The 19,072-nt window shown below is 36.7% G+C and overlaps 1 protein-coding gene across 1 annotated transcript in view; it reads left to right on the top strand.

Moving 5' to 3' along the window:
- LOC110462334 (signal recognition particle subunit SRP72-like) overlaps positions 1-12,099 on the top strand; it is an 18,601-nt gene extending 6,502 nt beyond the window's left edge. Inside the window, exons 8-20 of the mRNA XM_021516269.1 lie at positions 406-486; positions 831-888; positions 1,192-1,323; positions 2,548-2,676; positions 3,250-3,387; positions 3,616-3,711; positions 4,054-4,157; positions 5,085-5,162; positions 6,195-6,332; positions 6,784-6,833; positions 7,464-7,571; positions 10,720-10,762; positions 11,203-12,099. Of these exons, the coding sequence (XP_021371944.1) occupies positions 406-486; positions 831-888; positions 1,192-1,323; positions 2,548-2,676; positions 3,250-3,387; positions 3,616-3,711; positions 4,054-4,157; positions 5,085-5,162; positions 6,195-6,332; positions 6,784-6,833; positions 7,464-7,571; positions 10,720-10,762; positions 11,203-11,368 (1,321 nt within the window). The 3' untranslated portion in view covers positions 11,369-12,099. The remainder of the gene's footprint in view (positions 1-405; positions 487-830; positions 889-1,191; positions 1,324-2,547; positions 2,677-3,249; positions 3,388-3,615; positions 3,712-4,053; positions 4,158-5,084; positions 5,163-6,194; positions 6,333-6,783; positions 6,834-7,463; positions 7,572-10,719; positions 10,763-11,202) is intronic.
- The last annotated feature ends 6,973 nt before the right edge of the window (positions 12,100-19,072 follow it).

Below are 19,072 nucleotides of genomic sequence, written 5' to 3'. Positions count from 1 at the left end.
GTGGGGGGGGGGGGGGGGGGGGGGGGGGCCTTATTGTTACAGTATCTATCATTATAGCATTCTGTATTATCACCTATATACTACTTTATACCACCTACTGGTAGCATGATAAAATCATTGTCATGTCTCGCACGTAGATAAAATCTTAAGTCCACCTCTGGTGGCCTCTCGATTTTATCCATGTGCTTGCGATGAGAAAATTGTTCTCAGGACAAACCATTACGACGCAGTGTAACAATCTATAATTATTATATTACTGGGTATTTTCTCATGGTATATAGGATATCGAAGTGTTTAAAGTTTTATCCACTGTATAACCTTGGTAAAAAATATTTTTCAAAATGAAAAGTTTTTCCTGACTATCTAGCCTATAATTAGCCATATTGACACTGATGTCTGTTACAGGGTACAGTTGGCGTTTGTCCTACAGAAACTAGGGCGACCAGAGGAAGCTCTCGCCATCTACAACCAGGTGATGAAACACAAGTATGTATTAAGCCAGAGTGTTCATTGTCTTACTGGTCAGCTTAATGAGGAGCAGAAACTAACCTTTATTATATTATACAAACGATATACAAGCTGGAGCTTCAACATCTAGACTCTGTAGTTTTGTTATCGGTTTACATGTTTTGACTAGCTAGGCTAGCCTTCTTCAGAATCAGTATTATATACAATGTATTATGTTGAAAAACAAAAACATTAAACTGAAAAACATGTTTGGGGATAATTTAATATATCATGTTAAAAAACATTGCAATTTATTATTATGAAATTTTCAAAAAATACATTTGACCATGCATTTTGACAGCTAGAGTTGACTTTTATTTCAGACCATCTGATGCAGGACTTTCAGCTGTTGCTTCTAACAACATTGTCACTCTCAATAAGGTAAGGCACTAGGGGCTTAACAAATATAGTTCACTGTGTGGTAAAGTGAACTGTGTGACGATTAGTAGACTTATCTGATACCACACAGAGAAACGGCATGGTGATGTCTAGCTGCTTAGGAAAGGATTTTCCAGCATTTCAAACTATGATTAGATTAATTAATTTCTCATACTTTTGTTTTTATATGCATATTCTAAGTCGTTTTTAATGCATGACAAAAACAAAAGAAAAATACCCCATAATAATGCATAAAATTGTCAAAGTACAGCGGGATTTCATCTTTAAATATGTAACTATTTGTAGGATCAAAATGTGTTTGACTCCAAAAAGAAAATGAAATCAGCCACATCTGATAACCTGAAACATAAGCTGACCGGTAAACAGAGGCAGAGCATCAATATCAACCAGTGTCTGCTTCATCTACATACAAACCAGGTGAGTGGTGGTCTTACCCTTACAGCTATACCTTGTTATACTGCAAACATCTACATACAAACCAGGTGAGTGGTGGTCTTACCCTAACAACTTAACCTTGTTATACTGCCAACATCTACATACAAACCAGGTGAGTAGTGGTCTTACCTTAACAGCTTTACCTTGTTATACTGCCAACATCTACATACAAACCAGGTGAGTGGTGGTCTTACCTTAACAGCTTTTCCTTGTTATACTGCAAACATCTACATACAAACCAGGTGAGTGGTGGTCTTACCCTAACAGCTTAACCTTGTTATACTGCCAACATTTACATACAAACCAGGTGAGTAGTGGTCTTACCCTTACAGCTTAACCTTGCTATACTGCCAACATCTACATACAAACCAGGTGAGTAGTGGTCATACCCTTACAGCTTAACCTTGCTATACTGCCAACATCTACATACAAACCAGGTGAGTAGTGGTCTTACCTTTACAGCTTTTCCTTGTTATACTGCAAACATCTACATACAAACCAGGTGAGTGGTGGTCTTACCCTTACAGCTTAACCTTGCTATACTGCCAACATCTACATACAAACCAGGTGAGTAGTGGTCTTACCCTTACAGCTTAACCTTGTTATACTGCCAGCTTTTGTTCATCTCAAAGTTTGGCATTATAAAGTGTTTTGTTTTGTGATGTGGGAGACGTATGGGAATTGTTAAGAAGAAAAGAAATAGGGACCACAAAATATATTGGTAAGATGCCATGAGAATGAGGGCTGTTATATCAGGGTTTTAATGTAGACACTTCCATTACAGCTAGGTTCCTGAAATCAATATACATGTCTGCAAATCTCAAAATAAAGAGCTTCTTGACTTTTCAGACTGTCTGTTTTTTATGTTTTTATTTCTTCAATGATTGATTCATGCCCAATTTGGACATCATGTTGGGCTATCGTGATATCAGGTCTATTGAATTTCTTCAGTATACATACCATGACTTAATGTCTCTGCAGTGTTTCTGATTAACCAATGAAATGACCTGTTTCATCAGAAAAAACATTAGAATTGACAGTCACTGTTTCACTTGAGTTTTTGTTAAGATGGCTCAGTGCATAATAATTAGAGAGGTGACATAATTGGCCATCACTGTTTTCATTTGAGCTTGTGTATTTAACCTGATTGTATACAGGACGTTTAGAGTACATTATCATTTTCTTTGATCGGTGATGTAATTGCAGACTGACCAGTGCCACAGTCTGGCGGCCAAGCTGAAGACTCAGTTCCCTGACCTTTCGACCCCTGTGCTGGTGGACGCTGCCCAGTATGTCAAAGACAAGGACTATAAACGGGCTATCCAGCTCATGCAGGTAATTAGTACACATTCATCCAGTGGTTCAATCACTTGTCTTTCACCTCTACACCATATGTTCAGTTCCATGTTGTTGACATTTTTTAATTCTGCCCACTATTTTTGGTGTTTTGGGCTTGAAGAAAAAATAGTTCTTCACTCCATTAATACGACTCAGAGTCATAAGCCTGTTTGCTTGTATCAGAATTTGTTTACTTTCTGTAAAATAAGGTGGCATATGAAATATGATATATTTTCAAACTAGACATGCCCACTGTTGGTGCTTAACAAAGGAGTATTTTCAACTTTTTATACGTAATTTACATCTTGTCATGTATTCCGTCTTTTGGTATTGCAGAGCTATCTGCTCTTGGGAGCAGGTATTGATTGTTACGTCATTTGTACGTCGTTTTCTCAAATTTATGACATTACTCTCACAAACAAATGACGTAACAATCAATACCTGCTCACAAGAACAGATAACTCTGCAATACGAAAAGACGGAAAAAGCTAAAAAAAAAAGAAAGAAAAATAAGGAGAAAATGATAAAAAAAACTGTATTTACTCCAGAACATATGATCAAATTTTACAGGACTACACGAAGTTGCACCCTGAGCAGGCTGTGAAGATACAGCTAGCTTCGGCTCAGATCCATCTGGTCCACGGGGAAGTGTATCAGGCTTGTGATGCCCTCAAGTCCCTCGGCGACCTCCAGTACAGACCAGGGGTGGTAAGTGTCATCTGGTCCATGTTTCTCTGTGTGAATGAAGGAAGAAGGAAGTTGATTTGGAAGTTTGGGGATGAATAAAGCCAAGGTTAGGATTCTAAAGTGGACAGGTCAGTGTAATTTGAGAACAGAATAGTTTGAGTTTTGGATAGTATAACTGGCGGACTGTTCCCTATAGTTTGAATTGACTTTTACAATAATATTGTAATTAATGTTGACTTATCCTTCTAGGTTTCGGCGCTTGTTACGCTTTACTTGAGTCAGGAGGATAGTGACTCGGCCTCAGACGTCCTTGACCGCACTGTGAAATGGTACCAGAAAAACCAGGTAACTATGCATGGTGACAACAACCAAAACAATTCTTTGTTCATTTTAATGTGAAACATCCTACGCCAAGCAGCAAATAATTCATATCTAAGTGTCAGTCATGTTCAAAGCAGCAGATATCTTTATGACGATATTTTGTTGTGTTGATTTGTTTGAAAGTTAATGAGGAATTATTTAGAATTATTTAGAATTCCATGGAAATAATTTCAGTATAAATATTCTTTTCACAAATCTGAGCAAGTAGGTCAGGTTCACATTCGCTAAGATAAGAATGTTTAAATTGTGACATACAGAATGACAATTATTATAACAATATTAAGAACTGATTGTTTGTTCCTGCAGGCTAACACTCCTGATCATTTGCTGATAACAAGGGCCAATGCAAATTTCCAGTTAAAGAATGGCAATCCTAAACAGGCTGCTGCGATGTTAGAGGATCTGAGGAGGTAGTTATTATCAGTTTTTATAATATATCACTGGATCTGAGGGGGTAGTTCTTATCAATTTTCATTATATATCACTGGATCTGAGGAGGTAGTTCTTATCAATGTTCATTATATATCACTGGATCTGAGGGGGTAGTTCTTATCAGTTTTCATTATATATCACTGGATCTGAGGAGGTAGTTCTTATCAATGTTCATTATATATCACTGGATCTGAGGAGGTAGTTATTATCAGTTTTCATTATATATCACTGGATCTGAGGGGGTAGTTCTTATCATTTTCATTATATATCACTGTCAGCGATTCAGCTTCCTGTTGCCTCTGTCAACATTGTATTATCACTCAATTTCCAGTTTTCTCTCAAATTTCTGTTATCTCAGTCAAATTTCTGTTATCTCAGTCAAATTTATGTTAACTCTGTCAGCTTCAAGTTATAGTGGTCAATTGCCCATTATAACTGTTAACCTGTCGAGTTTCCTTTTACAATTAAGCAACAAAATTCCATCTTAATCTGTTGCACGCTGTAACTGTCAACATTAATTAAGAATAAACAATTTTGAAAACGCAGTGTCTTACAAAATAGACACTCTTCATTTGTGATGTCAGTTAATTGCTACAAGAAAAAAAAGGAAATTATAGGAGAAGAAAACAGATTTTTAGTACTTGAATAACTTACAGTTAAATGTTTCTTTTGGTAGACATTGTGGGATAGTGCTGTGTTACTTCAAAATGGTTGATTTTGTGAATCATCAATTCTAAAAGAAGCTTCATAAAAAAGGGCCCCAACCCTGGCAGTATTCCAAAAATGTTGTGGGGCGATCAAAAAAAATCAAAAAATCTAAAAGATGGTTCATAAACATCGTTTAGGTCCAGGCTTATGTGTTAACTGTATGTAATCACCATTACATATGTGTCTTGTCTCCCCAGGTCCATGCCGAATGATCCACAAACACTCGCTCAACTCATCTCTGCGTATTCCCAGTTTGACCCGGAGAAGGCACAACTGTATCCTTACCAACAATGAGTCTGAGAATTGTTTGCCGTTATACAACAGTGTATATTGTAATGACTTGATTTGATAACAAAAATTACCCTGGCCACTATGGAATATTTGAACGACTGAGAAATACAGTTTACCAGGAAAGTTTTGTTGCAGTTTAATTTTCAACTTTCATAATTATATAATGAGGGCGAATTTAACTTTACAGCAAATATAACCAAACAATGAATGTGAGAGACAAATTTACATTGGGTGAAAATTTAATTGACAAACAAAGGGCGAAAGTTGACCAGGTGAACATTTTCTGGTATTCAGTAGGCATTTAACTTTACTATTTTATGAGGTAGATTTGAGAGAACTAGTTGTTTTAGTAGGATTTCATTGAAATCATTAAGATATGAATAAAATGGTTTAAAATATTTTAAAGTGGATTCTATTGAACTTGAAATGATATTTTGTACGTTGAATTTTGAACTCATCTTGAAAGTTGGTTATTTTTGTGGATTTTAGAAACCTTGTCCTCAAATTTCGTATTATTGTAGATGTGAGAGAAATAGTTTCAAGTGATCTTTGAAGTTTGTGAAGTAGCAAGTAGGGAATAAGTCCTGACTTCTGATTTAAGTAGATTCCACTAAATTCATTAAAACAGTTTGTAAGGTAGATTTGAGTGAACTAGTTTTAGAAGTCGGTGAGTTAGATTCGTGTACATCTGATCATAAAAGTTAACACTGCAGTGATTTATTTTGCCTGGTTTTACAGCTGAATACAGGCTGTTACAACTAGCAAAAAAGTACTGTATTTTCCCAAAATGAAGAAAAAAAGAAGAATATCTTCCCTATTGCAATAAAAAAAATCTTTATTTTTTCCAAATACATGTACATGTTAGAACAGGCTCCTGTAAAATTTAGGTACATTAAACACTATTTCGATTTAAAGTAAAATGAGTGTGGATAAAAGTTGGTGATTTGATTCATCAGAGATCTATATTCTGCCTGCTATTTACCATATTCTGCATGGTGAGTCCTTAACTGTGTCAGTATAAGCCGTGACCTACCATCGGTAAAGACTCTGGCCCAGAATGTCGATGTGGACGCTGTGGAGGCAGCCTTCAGCACACTAGGACCCAAGTACATGAAAAGGGCACAGAAGACTGACACGCAGCCATCCCCTGGACCGTAAGTATATCTCTGTATACTATATAATAAAACATTTGTGGGAAATTTTAACTTACAAAGATGTACTTAATGTTTTATAGGAGGCCCGGCCTCGTGATCAAACGGTTGCGGGTTCGAGTCACGTTACGGCACTGTGTTGTATCTTTGAACAAGATACTTTACTCAGCTTGTACCAGTCTTCTCAGCTGTAAATGAGTACATGGTTGGGTAGTGCTAGAATTGTTGAATGCTAGGTGTGAGCGCCGAAATGGCAGCACTGGCTGTATGCTCCACAGGGAGTCAGTTAAGAAAGATATATTGGCTGGTTGCGAAGGCCCAATAACCACAGATAATAATTGTGAACCACTTTGAGATGACATAAGACCTAGTGTGGGATAAAGGGGTTTATAAGAACCTCAAATGATACTTGATTATTTATTATTATTTTAAATATTTTGTTTTATTTTAACAGGGCAGGTGACATGATCATTCAGAAGGCGAAGAGGAAGAAGAAGAAGAAGGGTGAGCATGTCTACAGTATACACCTGTGTAAATGAAACCCTGAATAAAACCTCTTCTTACCCATTCTCATATGTTCCAATATACACTCTAAACGTCAGAAATGGTATTCTTATTTCAAAGCTTTTTATGCTAACATTGGTATGTTACTTTATGCACAGTGCATGCTAAATAAACATATTTGTCCTAAGTATATATGCTTTGGGACAGAATCGTGTGTAAGTAAGTGGATTGAATGTAAACAAAATTAAACTGTGTAGAAGCTGTGCTTCATTTGGAAGTACACATGAAATTAATGTGGTATAATACTGTATACAGTTCCAAGTACTGTCATAGAGAGTTATACAGTATACAAGGTATGATTTATACTGTATGCAGCTTTAACTTTGCGAGGTGCTTTTTGTGTTTGGAGGAAAAATGCAAAACAATATGCAGTGTTAAATTTGCAGTTTAAGTTGTAACTTTAAGTCACATAGTTTTATTTGACTTGAAATATTTGACATGACTTTGTACAAATGTAGTGTTATTGGACTAGAAATGTTCACTCCCAGATTCGCTTCACTGCAGAAATGGTGAAAATCACACTGTAGGCAGGAACATGTTTATAAATCCTGTTTCTCTGTCATTCTTCAGGGAAACTGCCAAAGAACCTTGATGCAGAAGTGGATTCTGAGCGATGGGTGCCAAGGCGGGAGAGGTCCTACTACAGAGGCAAAAGGAAGGACAAGAAAAAGGACATTGGTCAGTTAAATTTGTCAGTTTAATACAGTTAAACCTTTTTTACTGCCATAATGTTTGTCAATGGCATTATACAGAGATTTGGCATTTTGTAGGGAGAACCCTTAAAAGCTATTGTTAAAAATAAAGGGTGTTCATAAAAAGTGTAAGCAGTAAGGGCATTGGTGATTAAAATGAGGGGTGTTACATCAAAGGACCCTGTGATAAACTTTACCCTTGTGTGATGACACTGTGATAAACTTTACCCTTGAGTGATGACACTGTGATATACTTTACCCTTGTGTGAGTAAACAGTGACATATTCCTATAGACAATATCTCTTAGCCATAAGTAAGTGTATGACCACATATGTTAGAAGTTACCTATCATAGCCAAAGAAACGTTTCGAGTTTTTAATATAATAAGGATATACTGTATGAAAAGGGTCATTATATCAAAGTTGTACATGTACTGTATAAAGAGGGTCATTGTAACAAAGTTCTATTGTATAAGAGTGTCGTTATATCAAGTTTTTACTGTATATAAAACATAGAACATAATTGGCAGATCAGGTTGTCATATTAGCAACTCATCTTTAGGTGTTTCTCTTTCTGTGCCAGTGGTCATGATCAAGGCATTTCACTTTAGCTTGGGAGAGAGGTGGCTAGGTACACTTTAGCTTGGGAGAGGTGGCTAGGTTAACTTTAGCTTTTGAGAGAGGTTGCTAGGAACACTTTAGCTTGGGAGAGAGGTGGCTAGGTACACTTTAGCTTGGGAGAGAGGAGGCTAGGTACATTTTAGCTTTGGGGAGAGGTGGCTAGGTTAGCTTTAGCTTGGGAGAGAGGAGGCTAGGAACATTTTAGCTTGGGAGAGGGGGGGTAAGGTAATTTTTAGTGGAGAGAGGTGGCTAGGTTCATTTTAGCTTGGGAGAGAGGAGGCTAGGTACACTTAAGCCTGGGAGAGAGGTGGCTAGGTGCACTTTAGCTTGGGAGAGAAGTGGTAAGGTACATTTTAGTGAGAGAGAGAGGTGGCTAGGTACACTTAAGCCTAGGAGAGAGGTGGCTAGGTAAACTTAAGCTTGGGAGAGAGGTGGCTAGGTACATTTTAGCTTGGGAGAGAGGTTGCTAGGTACACTTTAACTTGGGAGAGAGGTGGCTAGGTACATTTTAGCTTGGGAGAGAGGTGGCCAGGTACACTTTAGCTTGGGAGAGAGGGGGCTAGGCACATTTTAGCTTGGGAGAGAGGTGGCTAGGTCCACCTTAGCTTGGAAGAGAGGTGGCTAGGTACACTTTAGCTTGGGAGTGAGGTGGCTAGGTACACTTTAGCTTGGGAGAGAGTGGCTAGGGACACTTTAGCTTGGGAGAGAGGTGGTAAGGTACATTTTAGTGAGAGAGAGAGGTGGCTAGGTACATTTTAGCTTGGGTGAGGGGTGGCTAGGTACATTTTAGCTTGGGAGAGAGGTGGCTAGGTACATTTTAGCTTGGGAGAGAGGTGGCTAGGCACACTTTAGCTTGGGAGAGAGGTGGCTAGGTACATTTTAGCTTGGGAGAGAGGTGGCCAGGTACACTTTAGCTTGGGAGAGAGGGGGCTAGGTAAACTTTAGCTTGGGAGAGAGGTGGCTAGGTACAATTCAGCTTGGGAGAGGTGGCTAGGTACACTTATTCCGGGGAAAGAGGTGGCTAGGTACACTTTAGTTTGGGAGAGAGGTGGCTAGGTTAACTTAAGCTTGGGTGAGAGGAGGCTAGGTTAACTTTAGCTTGGGAGAGAGGTTGCTAGGTACACTTTAGTTTGGGAGAGAGGTGGCTAGGTTAACTTAAGGTTGGGCGAGAGGTGGCTAGGTTAACTTTAGCTTGGGAGAAAGGTGGCTAGGTTAACTTTAGCTTGGGAGAGAGGTGGCTAGGTTAACTTAAGCTTGGGTGAGAGGAGGCTAGGTTAACTTTAGCTTGGGAGAGAGGTTGCTAGGTACACTTTAACTTGGGAGAGAGGTGTCTAGGTACATTTTAGCTTGGGAGAGAGGTGGCCAGGTACACTTTAGGTTGGGAGAGAGGTGGCTAGGTACACTTTAACTTGGGAGAGAGGTGTCTAGGTACATTTTAGCTTGGGAGAGAGGTGGCCAGGTACACTTTAGGTTGGGAGAGAGGTGGCTAGGTACACTTTAACTTGGGAGAGAGGTGGCTAGGTACATTTTAGCGTGGGAGAGAGGTGGCTAGGTACACTTTAGCTTTGGAGAGAGGTGGCTAGGTACACTTTAGCTTGAGAGAGGGGGCTAGGGTAACTTTTGCTTTTGAGAGAGGTTGCTAGGAACACTTTAGCTTGGGATAGAGGTGGCTAGGTACATTTTAGCTTGGGAGACAGGTGGCTAGGTACACCTTAGCTTGGAAGAGAGGTGGCTAGGTACACTTTAGCTTGGGAGTGAGGTGGCTAGGTACACTTTAGCTTGGGAGAGAGGTGGAACACTTTAGCTTGGGAGAGAGGTGGCTAGGTACATTTTAGCTTGGGAGAGAGGTTGCTAGGTACACTCTAGCTTGAGAGAGAGGTGACTAGGTTAACTTTAGTTTGGGAGAGAGGTGGCTAGGTTAACTTAAGCTTGGGTGAGAGGTGGCTAGGTTAGCTTTAGCTTGGGAGAGAGGTGGCTAGGTTAACTTAAGCTTGGGTGAGAGGAGGCTAGGTTAACTTTAGCTTGGGAGAGAGGTTGCTAGGTACACTTTAGTTTGGGAGAGAGGTGGCTAGGTTAACTTAAGGTTGGGAGAGAGGTGGCTAGGTTAACTTTAGCTTGGGAGAGAGATGGCTAGGTACACTTTAGTTTGGGAGAGAGGTGGCTAGGTTAACTTAAGGTTGGGAGAGAGGAGGCTAGGTTAACTCTAGCTTGGGAGAGAGGTGGTAAGGTTAACTTTAGCTTGGGAGAGAGGTGGCTAGGTTAATGACACTGCACTGTTGATGTCTTCTGTTAAAAAAAAATTCACACAAATATTTATGATCTAATTAAATCCATGATGGACCATTCTCACTACACAAATTACCATGAAAATGTTTGAATCTTCCAAAAACATAATTTTCAAAATGTTCACATGGTTAAAAGCTTGTTTCCCTTTGATGATGATAGCATGAGCTGTATCTCTGTAAAGCTGTTGTTGATCAGAATTATTGATTAAAAACATCTTTCTTTTCTTAGGCAAGGGAACACAAGGCAGTGCCAGTGTACCATCAGGGGACATGTAAGTATTCAAGAGTTACTGCCCTTGGTACTTTTATTTCATTTGTGATAATTAAACCCACTGTTAGGCCCAAACCATTAAATTACTTAGTCCTCAGTCCTATACTTACCAACTTTTTGAAATCTCTATGGGGGAGATTGTACATACTCAGAATTTAAAGCCTATTAAATAAAATATGGGAACAATACCCTAGGTAAAAAATAACACTTTGAAATGGCATCTATTGAGCTGTCCTTTCAGATGAAATCATTAGATCTTAAAAAATAGGAATAGTTTAGCAAATTTGCTGGTTGAAATGCTAAATTTTAGGGTCCAAAATCGAGAGTCTCTCCAATATAGGGAGAGTCGGTAAGTATACAGTCCACATTTTCTTTTAAAAATAGATGAGGAAAGGATACCTTTAATTAAATCCTTTAATCAAATATGCATCGACCTTTCAGGGATGCTAGTAAAGGTGGGTCCGGAAGTGAAGCGAATTCCCCACGACCAGGGTCTGCTCCATCCCCTACGGCCAGTGCAGCAGCAGCAGCCCTGCCCCAGGGACCACGGCAACAAAAACCTGCTCAGGCTCAGAAGAAAAAGAAGAAGAAAGGGAGCAAATGGTGATCTGCCATTTTTTTGTGAATTTAAAAGAACAGTTCAAATATTATTTTTACTGCCATAACAACATTTTATCCTCAAAATCATGTTTTTTGAAATATTTTGCTTCTCCTTTGTTAGCTCTGCTATTCTCCTAAGAATAGGGGCGTATGTGGTCAACCCCTTGTAGACATTAGTGTAAATTCAGTTTAAAGTGTTGAAATTTTCAAAACTGTAACATCAGTATCTAAACTAGAAAGAGGATATAAGACATTCAAGTTCCTAACCAACCCAGCATTGCAGCAGTGCCAACATTTCCAGGGTTTGTTTTTGCTAAAATTTCTTGGTTAAAAATTTTGCAAAGCATTAAGTGTTTAAGCTAGGATGGTGATATTTGGTATGGAAGTTCCAGAGGGGTTAAAACGTTCTTGCAAGGAAGTTAAAAATCTAAAGTATTTTAATTTGAACTTTGTATCTGTTTTTGAATATGATTTTATGCCAAAATATCAAATTATACATATATGGAATCGTCTTATGGGAAACATCCAGCCAAAAGGCGGCTTTACAGATTATTCGAGAATCATGCAGCCTCATCAAAATCCACTGTATACCACATTTGTTGTAATGTGTGTTTGATTTTGGGGAATCCCCTACCACTTTGTACGGTTGGTGTTAAAAATATTGTTAGAAATGTGTATAATAAATCTTGTATGTGCATTTATGGGAGTAGAGGAAAGCAATACATATTTCCCACCTTATGCTGTGCGTTGATTTTATTGTGAAGCAAACTTTCCATCACTTTTTCCTCATCTCTGCAGACTTTTTTCTATGCAAGACTTATAGAATCTCTCACTCCTGTGTGATGTTAATAGAGAACTCTTAACCAGAGAAAAAGATTTTTGAAGTGTAGCCCAAAGCTTTTGTCGAAAGAAGATGTAAGGGAATAAATAGTGGTTCATAGAGATATACTCCCTCACTCCACTTAGCGGGTAACCTTTGACCGATGACCAAGTGTAGAACTCAAAGTTAACATACTATGTACCATTCTAAATTTGTAGAGGAGTTTACGAGATATGTTATTGTACACAATCCTTAAAAGTGGGATTTTTGACCATGACCTTTCACACTTCAACTGTCACCTATCGCCATGTAAAACTAATCGGGTGAAGAACTCGATATAACCATACTACAAGTGTATGGTGTAAATATGGACTAAATATGGTCAGGTGTGCATGAAAGACCTTGTATACTAGCTGTTTACTATGGACAGATGGACGCACTGACAAAACGATTACTATATATTTCTGAACATATTCTTCAGGTTGGCAAGTATGGATTGTGAAAAGATTCATGTAGCACAACCAGAAAGTGTTTATATGTGACGTTTTGATGACTAGTACGGTATGTGCTTGCGATCACTAGTACGGTATGTACGCCATCGCCTTCATCAGACAAACGACCAGTGACAAATTGCTTCACAATAATTACTACATAACCTCCTCACCAAGTTGGGGGTATAACAATTTCTTGGTAGAGATTGCAGTTTTCTGTAAATTCTGACCTTGGCTGTTAATAGGATGCTCAATTAACCAAACCAAACTTGTAGAAAATTGAAATGTCCTCATTTACCACTGACTAAAATAGAAATGTGATCAGGATCTGTCGGTCTGTGTGATGAAAACTGGAAATGAGAACAAGTACAAATAATATTCCCTCAACAATCTTTTTATTTAGGTACTTCTTTTATGATATAAAAATAATTGTCAATCTTTCAGAATACTTAGTCTTATTAATTACGAATAGAACTAAATTTGCCCAATTTAAAAGGAAAGACACACCCTTTACATCCATAATATACAGTTTTGAAATTAACTCATGGTTTTAAATGGTATATATACAATGCATATTTTTGTTACCTTTCTCAATCTATATATACAAATATTTGCATGAGGATTATGATACGTAAAGGAGACAATTAAATAGTACACACAAGACAATAAGTTAGCATTTAATAGGAAGAATGTTAAAGTTTAATTAAGAAAATGACAACAACTAAAGCATCAAGACATCCCAGAGATTATACTTAGAGGCACATCATTTTAGTGGTAATACTTACTTTCTTAGCGGTACATGTAAAATTCATTTAATGGCAATAATATTTCAGTGTCAATCTTTTAGTATTACCCTTTCACCGCTATAGAACTTTAGTAGACTCTACCATGCATTCATCTGGGTGAGTCCATTATGGTCTACAGTGGTGAAAGGGTTAAATGTTTTATGTAATTTTTTCAATTTTGATTTTAATAGTTATGAAAATACCACTGACCATTATACACTAAAACCTCATTATACTGTCGCCAATTTTTACGACTGAAATTTTGAATTATAAAACAGTTTGGCAATATAGTGAGGGACACAAAACTATTTAAGATAAAAAGAACTGAGGATATTGAAATATGTTGGCAGTTAGTGGAGTGGCAATGATATGGGGGTCACTGTATCAAAGTTTTACTTAAGTCATAATGCTAATAATGTTCGATACAACTAAATCTAAAGTGATACCCTGGTAACTTTGTTCAAATAACAATTCATATATATAAAAAAAACTAGGTTCGAATGAATAAAATATCTGGCTTTTTAACCCTTTCATCCCTAGGTATCTTTAGTGGACTCTACCATGCATTTATTGGGATGAGTCCATTCTGGTCTACGATGGGTGAAAGGGTTAATGAAGTTAATAAATACGTTTAAGAATTTTGAATGGAACATTTACTTTTGGTCGTATTTTCATTATTCTAGACTGCATTTTCTTTCCCAGATCATCTGCAAAAATATAGACATATACCTTTCTTGGATAACATATCCTAGCTAGGAGTAGGGGAAATCTGTTATTACTACTGGTATAATTTGATAACAATATACATGAACATGAAATAATCTCACTTGAGACTTGCATAAGTCCACTTGGTGCTTTTTTTTTGTTACTTTTGGTCACAAATTTTAATGTCCTTAAATACTGACCTATAACATAGATGCTATGAAAATGAATTATTTACACTCAAAATGAGTAATAATAATTGCCCAATACTGATTAAAAATAATAAGCTCCCATTAACTACCACAGCTTTTTTTAATAAAAATTAAAAGTCTGTTAATAATTCTAAAGAGGATCCAAAATACTTAACATTAAACACAGTGAATAAAGAAGGCTACATTGCATACAGTCCCAAAATGGCAACTATTCCTATTAGTTACTCAAGAAAAAATTAACTGTGACTGATTTGTGTTGGTTAGTTGTTAGTATCAGATTGTGTAAATATACAAATTGGAATGTTTGAACTGCACAACCTTGAAATCAAGGTAAACCACCGACTGCCGATACTGAAGCTCATGGGCTTGTGCATGTATACTGACTAGCCATTAGCATCCACTGCTTCTTTGAAATTTGTGAATCGACCCTCGCTACAGGGTCACAGCTGCAAACTCTCATACTCTACGAAAATGTTGTATTGTATTCTACCCATATCAAATTGTAAAGACATTTGGCAAGTAAGAAATAGTCAAGCAGTCGTTTGGTATGCGAGTGCATCACAAAAGTGGATGTTTTAACCGAGGTTCACAAGAGGTTAAATTTACACTCCAGTGAATTTACAACTTGTTGTGTCTCGGTGCCAGTGTGTTGATCTATATGATGCACATAATACATTTTGACTGTTAGGGTTAAAACTTAAATACAAGGGGTTTTTATGATTAAATCTTGTGTAGTATGGATTACTCTGGTAGCCTCAACCCAGTGTTTTAGAGGACAGATTGATCAACTTCTACACAAACAAGTACCTGTTAATCCCGCTATTAAGCAATACAGCTGAACCATTAATACTCCATTGTACACTACACAAGTCAAAATCCAGGAAATACATGTCAATGTTGCTCCAATGAATTCCGATGTTCGGAAGAGATTTGCTGTTTTGTTTGCACTTTTCCTGGATTTTTACTTGCACCAGTGTGAACTCTGTATACCTTCGTGGTATCCACGGTATAATCAAAGGAGAAACAGAAGATACATAACTTATCTANCCCCGCCCCGCCCCCCCCTTCTGTGACTACACAAGTCAGTCAGAAATTGAAATGCATTTTGTGTAAATAGGAATTGGTAGATGTTACTCTAGCCGTCAATATATAGATAATGGCTAACAAGCTCCAGTATCCAGCATAAGGTATAGAACCTACACAGCTAACAAACAGCACAGCAAAATACTGAACAATAAATGTCCCACTTCTCAACTTACTGGTCTGAAAGGGACTACACAATTATGATAGATTCAATGTTCAAAATTAATGAAAATAAATACCCCTAAGACAAAAAAATGTCTACAACAATTGATAGAGTACATACAAAACAGTTTCTTTGATATCATAAAGACATTAAAAGCTATTTATAACCTTTCAATTGTGCATAACAAAAAGGTTTTAAAGTCATCGGTATCAACAGGTTTCCCTGTGGCTTGTATAAACAGGTTTATTGGTGTCCGTTATAGACAGGTTTCCCTGTGCCCAGCATGGTTTTGGTGTCCGTTATAGACAGGTTTCCCTGTGCCCATCATGACCAGGTTTTGGTGTCCGTAATAGACATCAAATTAATCTATAGGTGAACTTACATTGTTAACGACATCAAATTAATCTATAGGTGAACTTACATTGTGAACGACATCAAATTAATCTATAGGTGACCTGACATTGTTAACGACATCAAATTAATCTATAGGGGAACTTACATTGTTAACGACATCAAATTAATCTATAGGGGAACTTACATTGTTAACAACATCAAATTAATCTATAGGTGAACTTACATTGTTAACGTCATCAAATTAATCTATAGGTGAACTTACATCGTTAACGACATCAAATTAATCTATAGGTGAACTTACATCGTTAACGACATCAAATTAATCTATAGGTGAAATTACATTGTTAACGACATCAAATTAATCTATAGGTGACCTTACATTGTTAACGACATCAAATTAATCTATAGGGGAACTTACATTGTTAACAACATCAAATTAATCTATAGGTGAACTTAAATTGTTAACGATATCAAATTAATCTATAGGTGAACTTACATTGTTAACAACATCAAATTAATCTATAGGTGAACTTAAATTGTTAACGATATCAAATTAATCTATAGGTGAACTTACATTGTGAACGACATCAAATTAATCTATAGGTGACCTGACATTGTTAACGACATCAAATTAATCTATAGGGGAACTTACATTGTTAACAACATCAAATTAATCTATAGGTGAACTTAAATTGTTAACGATATCAAATTAATCTATAGGTGAACTTACATTGTTAACAACATCAAATTAATCTATAGGTGAACTTAAATTGTTAACGATATCAAATTAATCTATAGGTGAACTTACATTGTGAACGACATCAAATTAATCTATAGGTGACCTGACATTGTTAACGACATCAAATTAATCTATAGGTGAACTTACATTGTTAACAACATCAAATTAATCTCTTACATTGTTAACATCATCAAATTAATCTATAGGTGAACTTACATTATTGGTTCAAAATATTCAGTTCAACTTTCATATCAATACAAAATTTATCTACAGGTGAAAACTTGTGTCATTGTGAATAAGTTTCATACAGGTGAAATCTTACATCAATGTCAACAACAAATTAATCTTCAGGTGAAAACTCATATCATTGTGAACACAAACTTACGTACTGGTGAAATCTTACCTCACTGTCAACTTATAATTACACAAAGGGGAACACTCACATCACTATTTACATCAAATTAATTTTAAACGAGATCTTGAATCATTAATAACACAAAATTAATTCTTAGTGAAATCTCACATTATCGTTATCAAGTCAAACTATAGGTGTATATCGTTGTCAACATCAGAGATCTATAGGTAAAATCTCACATCACTTTCATCCTCAAATTTACAGGTGAACCCCCATCATTGTCAACATCAAATTACATACACATGAACTCACATCTTTGTCAACACCAAATTACATACAGGTGAAATCTCACATCATTGTCATCACCTTACTACATACAGGCGAAAACTTGCATTATTGTCAACATCAAACCAATCTTCAGGTGAAGTCACATCATTGTCAGTAACAAGTCATATCCAGGTAAGCTTAAGTTATCATCAAGTCATCTCCAGGTAAGCTTACGTTATCATCAAGTCATATTTCGGTAAGCTTACGTTATCATCAAGTCATATTTCGGTAAGCTCAAGTTATCATCAAGTCATCTCCAGGTAAGCTATAGTTATCATCAAGTCATATTTCGGTAAGCTTAAGTTATCATCAAGTCATCTCCAGGTAAGCTTACGTTATCATCAAGTCATATCCAGGTAAGTTATAGTTATCAAGTCATATCCAGGTAAGCTACAGTTATGATCAAGTCATCTCCAGGTAAGCTATAGTTATCAAGTCATATCCAGGTAAGCTATAGCTATCATCAAGTCATCTCCAGGTTAGCTTAAGTTATCATCAAGTCGTATCTAGGTAAGCTATAGTTATCATCAAGTCATATCCAGGTAAGCTACAGTTATCATCAAGTCATATTTCGGTAAGCTTAAGTTATCATCAAGTCCTATCCAGGTAAGCTATAGTTATCATCAAGTCATCTCCAGGTAAGCTATAGTTATCAAGTTGTATCTAGGTAAGCTATAGTTATCAAGTCATATCCAGGTAAGCTATAGTTATCATCAAGTCATATCCAGGTAAGCTATAGTTATCATCAAGTCATCTCCATGTGAAATTCCACATCATCATAATTATCACATTCATTTCAATGTAAACTCTAACATACATTATCATCAAATTAATCTCAGAATAAACGCTCACATATTTGTCCATGAATTCAATCCTCACTGCATTCATCACCAAATGAATGTATATCCTGTTCATGAGATTCAAGAATAATCAAGGAAAATGTTTTAGCATGACAATTAACTAAGGACAGAGGAAAACCTACCAATAAAATCTGATAAACATAGGTCCAGTACTTCTTGAAAAATAGTGATAATAAGAATTGTTTAAGGACGAACATTAAGAGACCAGAGACAGGTGATTTAAACAGCCCACAAATAGATCAGTATAGAGAGGTTAAATTCATGGTGTACTTGTAAATATTTACCACAATATTCAACCAAAGCTCCTTTGGTGTTTGATTACAATGAAATCTGATTATACCAACATACCAAAGCTATCTTTCATACAGTAATTACATCCCATTGAGTTTTGAAATCTCCTATTTACCACAATGAAGATGAGAAGAAGAAAAAATGCTATTATAGATCACTACAGAATTCAAAAATATATTTCTATAGGCAAAGGAGTGGATACTGCTTTAAAAATGGAAAATTCTTGGAAGAAATGGAATAAATTATTAGAAATCACTCCCAATCCCTGACAAACCCAAAAAGGATAGCATACATGTGTATAGTTTACCTCTGTTAATTAAATTTTGATTAAAAGAGAGAAATGTAACTCCCTGCCACTTTACTGAAGAAATTAAAATTATTATTATGTTTCAGGTTAAATAAATAGTTGCACTAATAAATGGACACACATGGACTCAACATCTTTACCACTTGGACCCCTTGTTGTCTTCTCAGCCCTCTCCCCCCCTCCTCAATTTCTGTAAAAGCTCTTTTGCTCCTTCCCTCCCCA

Source organism: Mizuhopecten yessoensis, unplaced genomic scaffold (assembly GCF_002113885.1).
Source record: "Mizuhopecten yessoensis strain PY_sf001 unplaced genomic scaffold, ASM211388v2 scaffold10771, whole genome shotgun sequence".
NCBI lineage: Eukaryota > Metazoa > Mollusca > Bivalvia > Pectinida > Pectinidae > Mizuhopecten > Mizuhopecten yessoensis.
This window is presented reverse-complemented; position numbering and strand designations above follow the sequence as displayed.